Genomic DNA, 9891 nt, shown 5'->3' on the forward strand with positions numbered 1-9891 from the left:
CAAAAGAAACCAACGAAAAAAAAGAAAAGAAAATTGAAGAAACAAGTGCAAAAAATGGAAAAGGGTGAAAACTGATAAGGAAACAAAGAAAAAAACGTTGAATACCAATAAAGAAAGAAAAAATCTAAGCAAAAAAGAAGAAAATGAGAAAGAAAAGAAAAACTGATGAAACCCATGAAATAAATAAAAGAGAAAAACAAAAGAAAAGTGAAAGAAAAAACAAAAAAGGCAAAGTATAAAGACAAAAAATAGAAAACCAAAAAAATCAGGTAAGAAATAAGAAACGAAAAAAGGAAAAGAAAAAAAATGAACCAATACATCAGCGAACAACCGACGAATGAATAAAATGATTAACACACTATTGGGCCGGCCCATACATTCGCGCAACTAACTGGTTCAGCGGGGTGTCTACTAAAATGACTGAAATTTCCACAAATCAATACTACTCCCTCTATAAACAAATATAAGAGTGTTTACATCACTATTTTAATAATCTAAACGTTTTTATATTTGTTTACGAAGGGAGTACAATTTTGTTGAAAGTAAGTGCAGTCATGGTTGCTGTCTAAGTGCCTCACTTCTACCCAAACAATGTAAATTGTGGTTGTTGCGTGTGAGAATCATCTTGCCAAGCCCAAACCATATCCTTGAACACAAGCCTTATCGCATCTTTCACTTTCATCTGTAGTTCAAACTCTTTATCTCCATTTGCTATTTTTATTTCAACTAATAAAAAAGAAGGCGCAAGCTCAAAGACCTCAGCGTCAAGCTCGAGTCTTACCATTCCTTCCTCTCGTGCTACCAATTGACGAAAAAGGGTTTTCCCCCGCTTTATATTATAAAGCAAACATCCGATACATCTCGCTGGGGCCGCAGCACAGATATGCTCAAAAGAAAAACAAGAAGAAGAAAGAGAAATAAATGCTGACAACGGCAGATCAACGAAGAAGGGAAGTCCGGCAACCGCTGCACCCTCCAAAGAAGTACCACCATGCTCCCAGCATCCCGAAGCGCCGCGCCCCAAGCAACACCCTCAAAAGGGAGTGTGACGATGCCGCCGTTGTTGCCCGAACAAGTTCTAGGGTTTCCCCCGGTACGCGAGGGATAGTGGGGAAGGGTGTACCCGATGCCCCTCAGGAAAGTCCGACGGCGCCCGCAGGCGTCATCCCATCGGTGCCGGCCAGGCCGACAGGGATTTCTCCCGATCCACAACCACCACCACCACCTCAGGCATTTCGAAATGCACCACCTCCTCGGCCACCCACCAGCTTGTGCCACCACGATTACCGAAGAACCCTCCCCGCTTCACTGGAGCTGTCAACACGAGGCTTGGAGAGGAAGAGGAGACACCAGCCACGGGAGCGACCACCACTCGACCGGAAGGAGGGGACAGCCTCCACCGCCACAGCAGGGCCGACCGGACGCGGCGACGAGGACTTGCCAGGCCTCGATGGCCCGGCCGGGCCCACATGGACCCGGACAGTCCTGTCACCACGCTGCAGCACGCCGGCCAACGAAGTCCTCACCGCCCGAGACCGCCGCCACCACGCCATCACCAAGGAACGTCGCCGCCGAGCACCAAGCCACCGGCCCGCGCCAACCCAGATGGGCCCAAAAGGGCCCAGATCTGGGCTGGGTGGGCGCCGCCAGCTGCAGCGCCACCGCGCCGCCCCACAGCCAACGGCCGCAACGCCGCGTCGAGAGCCACCGGGCCCGCGGCACCACCACCGACGGGCCGCACCGATGCCGGCTGAGGAGCACTGCCACAGGCCACCACCGTCCGAGCAGAAGGGAGCCGCGCGCGGGGAAGGGCAGGCCCGCCGCCGCCAGCACCACGCGGCCGAAGCCCGGCGGCGCTCGATGGCGGCGGCGGGAGGAGGCAGGGGCAGGGGAGGGGCGAAGGGGCCCCCGGTCGCCCCGCTCGGGGAGGCGACGCGGGGGTACGGGGAAGGGAAGGAAGGGGTAGGGGAGGGGGAGAGGAGCAGGCTCCGGCCGCGGCGGCGGCCCCGCGCGGGGGAGCCGCCGGCGGCGGCGAGGGAACCCTAGGAGCGGGGCGTTCGCGAGAGGGTATCCTCAGCAAAAATGACTGCCGAAGAATCAGGCCTCTCGTCTCGTGCTACCAATTTCCGAACACCGTTTTCTTTCTTCATAACTTTGAGCTTCAAATGCTCAGCCAGTTCATTTAACTTGGCAAGTAAAGTTTCTGCTGGCAGCCCAGCGGTAAATTTGTTCTCCCACAGCCCATACTTTTTCTCAGACAAATTGGATAGGTAAAATTTCATTGAGAGAGAAATGACGCCAACTGCATTCGAGTCAGTGAAGCTTGATGGCGCTCGATTCCCCATTGAGTCACTGCATTTTGTCTTTCCCTTCGATAACATACTGCACTCTGTCGATTCAGAGGTTGTGGCTTCACCTTTGTAAGCCTTTACCTCAATGAGATTTCCGTACCAAGCGCTTGCCTTTATGCTTGAAACAGAAGCCCTGGTGCTTGGATCTAGATCAAGAATCTTACGTAGTACTGTATATCTTTCAGCTTAACAGAAATCCAAGAAGGGCATTCATATTTCCCTAAGGAAATTTTATTAAACAAATCTGTACGATCTGTGCCTTGGAAAGGAAGGTAACCAGCCACCAGCGCAAATAGAATTACTCCGCAGGACCATATGTCAACCTTCGCACCGTCATAGCCTCTCCAGCTAAGCACTTCGGGAGCAACATAAGCTGGAGTTCCACAGGGGTAATGGAAGAGGCCATCTTCCCTGGACCCAGGTAGGACACTTAGACCAAAATCAGAGATTTTTAGGTTGCCATTCTCGTCCAGGAGTATGTTTTCTAGATTCAAGTTGCGATGATAAACACCTTGGCTATGGCAGTACTCCACGGCACCAATCAACTGATGGAAGTACTTCCTCGCAGCATCCTCACTTAACCTTCCAATGACATTTTTGGTGTAAAGGTCACCATCTTTAGGATACTCCAAAACAAAATAAAGCTTGATCTTGCTAGCCGTAACCTCCACAAGTTTCAGGAGGTTTGGATGTCTTAACAGATTCATTAATGTAATCTCCCTCTTTATCCGCACCATCAGCTCAACGCTTGAGACCTTGTCCTTATCAATCATCTTTATTGCAACACCTTGTCCACTTGTGAGATCCTGAGCATAATATACCTTTGCCAGGTCCCCTTGTCCTAAGAGCCTCCCAATTTCATAGCGATTCATCAAAATTGTGCCCACCTCCATTCGACAGTCCTGCCAATAACTAAAAATTAGTTGCATCAATTGTAAAACTAAAATACATATGAGGTATACTATACTTAGGTATTCGTAAACTCAAAAGAGCTCCTGATCTCACACAAGCACTCTTATAAAAGAGATGCATGGTTCTTTTTTTTCTCCTATATATATACTCTGGTTCTCTTTAGTGTTTCTGGCTTGCAGTCTAGCGGAGAATTCACCTCGTCACTTGTCTCTCCTGGTACCTTAGGTGTCCACTGATGCTGCTCACTGGACTCCTTTTCTGCCTGTTGAATAACCAACGAAACATCGCCTCATCCACCAGCCAGGAACATCAAAAGTGAATGAAAATGTGCACAAGATTCTTGAGAATTTAGGTCTATGCAGCTGGTGAACTTACCCGAGCTACTGATGAAGTACTCCCACTAGTTTCAGTGGACCCGCCCGTACTTTCTGTTTCATCAAGCCTATTAATTATATGTTGTGTAACTGGCCTCTTTGCCGGGTTATAATCAGCGCACTCTATCGCTATCTCAGCGCATACTCGTACTTGTTCCAGATGTATGTCTCTCTGTGATTCCTGCAACCTATTCCTCCAGATATCAAGTACCTACGGAATTGCAATAGTGCGTGATGAGATGGGAAACTATTAAATTAAAGTATGTAATAGTAGTACATACAAACCCCATGAAATGTGTTAACCCGCAGATGACACAAATTCAAACATCAAACGAACAACAAAAATAGCCGAAAAGTTAAATTAAACACAACTATGAAATTTGCTCAGGTATTACAAAAACAAGTAAAAAGTTTTCCTATAATTAATATTTATATGACTGTATTTAATACCCTTTTTTATGAAATGTACCAGCGCTAATTTTCATTCATTAAGAGAAATTGGCACAGCAAGGGAAATACAAGCAGGATATTTACAGGCTCATAAGGAAAAAAGAAGCTAGCAAGCTCAAGGTGGCTCGTGTATGAAGAAGGGGCTACAGCCGTAATTCTAGCTTGGTGCCAATAGTGGAGCCCTTGCATGATCTTGTTAGTTAGTTGATCTTCATTGATTGCTCCATTATCAAACATGTGCGCATTCCGCTCTCTCGAGATCATCCACCAGGTTAGCATCATGGTTGTGTTCTAAGCTTTCCTTAGAAGTTGTCATCGTCGTGTTGTGGAGAGAGTCGATCCACCAAGTAGCCAGATTAGCAGCAATACCTTTTAGTTTCTATGTTTGTATGTATTTGTCTACGAAGGAACTTAAAAGAATACCAAGTAAAAGCGTTGCATGGTTATTTTAAAATCTAGCCTTTAGTGGACCGAGGCATAGCCCGGATGGCAAGGACAGGCTGATGTGCCCCTGACCACCTGCATTCGAGCCTCCATGCTCGCAGCGGCAGGCCGTCACATGCCCTTCTTATAATTAATAAAAAAGGCCAAGGGTTTTCTTCCTCCTCTGGAGCCATGTTAAATATAGCCTTTTTATCTTGGAATGTTAACAAAGATTGGTCTTACAACATCACGATATCCCTTCTGCCTCGTCAGTATCTCTGTGATTATAATGCCAAGACTATATATGTCCGACTTGAATGTAATTTGTCCATTATTTACAAACTCTGGTGCCATGTATCCCCTGCATTAAGTTGGATCAGTGAATGAGAGAAGGAACACTATAGATCCCATCCACTCAAGGGGGGAAAGGAGATTACGACTACATGAGCCATAGATAACTCACAAAGTTCCCTTCACTTCTGCAGTAAGAATTTGGCTTTGCTTTTCACAGAATCGCCTTGAGAGACCGAAATCAGCAATTTTCGGGACCATATTACAATCCAACAATATATTTGTAGGCTTAAGATCTAAATGGACAATACGCCGCTCCACATGGAGATAATGTAACCCTTCACAGATTTCTTTGATGATCTGATAGCACTCTTTCCATTTAAGTACACAAGATGATCCTATAATGGGGTGAGAAGAATGAAGAATGAGAAGATGGCTTCGCTTCCGAAGGCAGCGAAGAGAGAGGAGAGAAGGGTTGCTTCGATTCCAGGCAGCCGTGGACTTTCCCAGAGGTGAGATCTACTTTTACACACCTGAGAGGTTTATATTCTATAGATGAGCAGCCAAGTGAATGGATGTGTGAATAATTCGTCGTCCAAGCGGTTTATATTTTATAGATGAGCTTACATCGTTGAGCCTACCACCACGGAGGGACCCCGTCTCTCTCAGCGGAGCTCGTTTGGTGGTGTCCCAAACCCAAAAGCCTCGATTATTCAGAGTTTCCGGCCAAGAAGTACAAACTTTAACTGCATCTGCATTCACACACTGGGATCAGATAGCGAGCTCTCCCTGTCAGCTAAACTACTAGAAAACCAAAGTACAGCCACGGTCATTGAAGTTTCCAAGACCCACACCATTTTCAGTAACTATGATGTAGTACAAAGTATCCGGATAAACCCCGTTCGTAATAAGGATGCGGCATTTGCATACATTCCTAATAACACCAAGAGTTCATAACCAAGTAAATAAGAAAAGCCATCATTTTCTGCCTCGTATTCTAGAATGGGGGTAGTAACAATGGTGAATATGTAGACTTAATTTCTCCTGCCTCATGTCGGTAATTGCATTACTGCTGTACAATATGGGGTAAACTTCAGTGTGATATACTGCTAAATAAAGAAGGCAAAAGCAGCACAACACAGAACACGAACTAATATAGAACAGCAAATTCTGGATATTATCGAAGCCTACCTAAACAACACTACAGCCAACAAACACAAGTATTCTGGTTGCAAGACGACCTCCGGTGAACCTCACGTTGCCCCTGGAATTGACGAGTGATCCGCCATCTTTAGTTACCCTGAAGAATCCCTTTCCCATTTCACCAAACAGTTCTGCCCCCAACTTCAGCTCTTCTGGGTTCTCTAACTTTGTCTGCATCAAGAATCAGAAGTTTAGCCAATGACTCACCATAACAAGAATCACGAAACGATAAGAAATTATCTTCTGTTCAAAGCAAGCTTGATTTCAAGGATGCCAGATTGTTCAAAAGTAAATCCATGCAATGCCAACAGTAACTAGAAGAAATCTTCCCCGTTTCCAAATTTGTGCAGCAAAAATAGAGATTAAAAGCACATCAGGTCTCATTCCGCACAAATTTGACAGTGCATCTCAATCTTCCATCCTCTTCTTAGAAGGAGGGATATGACCGCATGTCCTGTTTTGTTTCAGCTGTTGATCATATTCCCTACTTCAGAAACATGGCATCCCACCCCTCATTTAGCACTTCAGAAACAGAGATAGCAAAACTATGGCAGATATTATATGGCTTATGAGAGAAGAAACAAAGAGATGAGAGGTTCTCTATCCAGCCACCAACTCTTCCAGAATCTGGTATTAGTTCTATCCCCAACAATTCTTCTGCAATGCTTATAGAACAAATCTTTGATATCAGGGATACCTGACCAAAATTGAGAATCTCCATTACTGTGTTTAACACCAGTAATGTACTGGTTTTGACATATTTCTCTTATAAACTTTCTTCCAGAGCATTCCTTTGTCCTGAGTTTACATAGCCACATTGCTAGTAAGACCTTATTCACTGTTTGAAGATCAAAAACCCCTAACTTTACAGGAGATCCTCTGTTGTTTGGGTCTACAAATATATACCAGCCTACTAAACGATATTTCCTAATATGTGAACCAGTTAACCTAATTTCTACCTTATTCTTAGTGATTTCTTATTTTAATCTCATCGACAAGAGTTCCAAATGTAAAATATTTCATGGGAAGAGTCCCATATTGGAATACTGTATTCAAGTAGATTTTCAAAAAATAAGGTAACGGAGGGAAAACAAAACAAGGGAGTTCTTAGGAGAAAAAAAAACAAAAAAAAACAAGCAGAACCTCTTACAAGCATTTACATATGAACAGTATCAAATTCAGTGCAACTAGCAACACAACAGAAGCATCGAACCAAAAAGACAACCGGGCCAATTAGAAAGTGGAATCTCTGTCTCAAAGGAGACTTCAGAAATGCAGCCACATAAAAACACAAGGAAGCATTTGGCAAATGCTACATATATACATAATCCGATTGGCTCGTTTCTCAAATAGAATGTCTATTTCATTGTCATTTTAAAGATAACACTACTGGACAACACCATCTAGTGGCCAAACGAAGGAAACGTTATGATACCTTGTCCACATTCCATCAAGCACCTTCAAGTTGAGGGTGCACCTGGTTGCCTATCAAAGAAGGAGGCCATGCCATGATGTAGGGATGGGGATGGCCGTCAAATCTCCTCCGAAAGAGCGTGGCCAGCTCCCCTGTCTCCATGCATAGAGACATGAACCAACTAGATTTATGACTATCAAGGAACGTTTCCATGGTAGAGAAGTACACAAATCCACCAATAGTGGCCACAACCTTCAGGTCACCATGATCCACAAGTGTACTCTTGGTGACCTCGACAATCTTCTCCAACGGAAACCTCTGGTCAAATATCCATCTCTCGATGCCGTCATCCTCGGCTCCCCGGACCCAAACAAAAAACTCAAAATCAATTGGACACACAATGCAAGGCTTCCCATCCTTGGTCTCGCCAACCCTGAATATGAGGTCTCGCGCCACCAAGGCTGGTGGCAAATCCATTTGGGAGAAATGTAGTGTCGTCGTGTTCAGCACAAAGATATAGGCTTCTTTTGTGTGTATCCAGTAGACGAACCCATTCACCAACGTGCCAACTTTAAGCCAGTGTTCGTCTTCAGGCAGTGGCGTCACAGCCTCCGACCACGGGAAGATCTGCCACTCCCTGCTTTCCGACGAGAAGACGGCGGCACGCGCCCGCGACTTGTCATGGCAGGTGTAGACCAGGCACAGCGGCTCGCTGCTCTCTTCGGAGGAGAGGATATAGCATCCAACGTACTTGGCGTCGCCGCGGGAGTCGTCGAAGATCTTGTCGGGCGGCACGGGGATGAGATCCAGGGCCTGTGTGAGGGGGTTGTAGACGGCGAATTGCTCCAGACTGCAGTTCTGGAGGAGGACTTTGCCGTCGCAGCAGCCTTCTATGGCCCACCCCGGGAAGGTGTCGTCGTCGGCGGGGAGGCGGGTAAGGAAGAAATCGGCGCCGCGGACGGCGGCCGCGAGGTCAGGGTCGGCGCGGCGGCGGAGGGGAGCGAAGGCGGGGATGGAGGGGACTTCGGGGTCGAAGAAGAGGCCGAGGAGAGGGGGCAGGTGGGCCTCCCGGAAGCTGCGGCGGAAGGCGGGGGATGAGCGGACGGCGCTGAGGAAGGTGCGGCAGCTGAGGGCGGCACGGACGAGGCTCGGGAGGGAGGGGAGGCGGAGGAAGATCTCGCGGAGGAGATCTTCGTCGAGAGAGATTACGGTGGTGGGAGCGGGTGGTGGCGATGAGTTCGCCGCCGGCGGCGATTTTGATTGCTGCCAGGCCATGGCTTACGCTGAACAGGAGGAATGGAGGGACGCTCTTATCCAGAAAATAATACTCTATTTTTTTCGAGAGTACGCCTAGGCGTACCATAGCTTTATAGAAGGCAGAATTTGAGTTACAAGAAACTACACTCGCTGCGAATAACAAGCATATCACAAACACCACACTGAAGCCAAACTAAAGACGGCCAACACCGCAAAGCAAGCTACAAAGCAAAGAGCCTATCCTCATCGACACACAACACCGCGTCTCGACCGAAACCGAACATCTCCAAAAAACACCAACTCCTGCGACACTTCACTTGTCGACGCACCATCCACTCTTATCGTCTAGAAGAAGTGGCAAGTGGGTGGCAGGACTCGATCCGATCCGAGGAAGATGCAGTCTTGGACACACCAGCGACGGGCGTACATAGCACCGCAGAGCATCAAGGAGGACAACGACGAACACCGGAGGAGAGCGACGAGGAGCCGGTCATGTCTTCAAACACAATGCTCTCGGCAGAGGAACGACGTCGAGGACGCCGCCATTGTGCCGATCCAACCGAATCAAAGGCTTTCGTCCGGAGACCACCACAACTCCAAGTAAGCGAGGGACATGCCGAACACACCTCAACGACGCCTCCAAGGAGGGGAATGACATCCACGGGTGCCATCACCGTCGGCCGAAGGAAGTCGTGCAAGATTTTCATCCGCGCGTCGCACATCACCACACCACCTAGACTTTGGCAACACCGTCCCAGAAGCTTCACAGCGCCGCCGCCGCAACCCTTCGCCAAACGTAGCTGCAAAGCCGAGAGCAGACGATCGAACACACGGCAAGGAGCACACCGGCCACACCATTAGCGCCTCGCCTGGACAAGGAACCACAGCCATCCCACACCTCCGGCAAGGCCCAAAACGCCAGCAACATCCATCGCCCACTCCAAGGGACAGCCTTGCGACGACTGGACCCGCATCTCCATGAAGCCAAGCTGCACCACCGGGAGAGCACCGCCGCTCATCACACCGCACAGAGGTAGCCGGTCGCTCATTGCTCGCCAAGACTCCATCTTGGCCGAGCCTCACAATGCCGACTTCACCACCTGGCCGCGGAATCGCCGTGCTGCCTCCGGACGGTGCCGCAGCCACCCAACCACGCCAACGCCTTGCTGCCGACTCCTGTCTGGCCTGCCGCACCGCAGGGCCTCCTGCCGAGCTT

At 48.0% G+C, this 9891-nt stretch overlaps 1 protein-coding gene and 1 pseudogene across 3 annotated transcripts; both read right to left on the reverse strand.

Annotated features, from left to right (window-relative positions):
- Nucleotides 1-580: 580 nt before the first annotated feature.
- Nucleotides 581-6725, reverse strand: LOC123139052 (CBL-interacting protein kinase 26-like; annotated as a pseudogene).
- LOC123136422 (uncharacterized) lies at nucleotides 5805-8738 on the reverse strand. 3 transcript variants are annotated; one of them, XR_006466908.1, is made up of 3 exons: nucleotides 7582-8738; nucleotides 7440-7532; nucleotides 5805-6175 (listed from the first exon to the last, which is right to left on the reverse strand). XR_006466908.1 is itself a non-coding variant. In XM_044555779.1 (2 exons), exon 1 carries the CDS (start codon nucleotides 8691-8693, stop codon nucleotides 7455-7457), a length of 1239 nt encoding a protein of 412 aa, XP_044411714.1. In that variant the 5' UTR covers nucleotides 8694-8738; the 3' UTR covers nucleotides 5805-6175; nucleotides 7440-7454. The 3 variants fall into 3 exon arrangements, 2 of the variants coding, with proteins under 2 accessions (XP_044411714.1, XP_044411715.1); XM_044555779.1 differs by having other exon boundaries at nucleotides 7440-8738; XM_044555780.1 differs by lacking the exon at nucleotides 5805-6175 and having other exon boundaries at nucleotides 7214-7529; nucleotides 7579-8738.
- Between the last annotated feature and the right edge of the window lie 1153 nt (nucleotides 8739-9891).

Source organism: Triticum aestivum, chromosome 6B, assembly GCF_018294505.1.
Source record: "Triticum aestivum cultivar Chinese Spring chromosome 6B, IWGSC CS RefSeq v2.1, whole genome shotgun sequence".
NCBI lineage: Eukaryota > Viridiplantae > Streptophyta > Magnoliopsida > Poales > Poaceae > Triticum > Triticum aestivum.

What these genes read in the sequence shown, in the direction of transcription:
- LOC123136422 (XM_044555779.1), bottom strand. Translation starts at nt 8,693, where the DNA reads ATGGCCTGGCAGCAATCAAAATCGCCGCCGGCGGCGAACTCATCGCCA.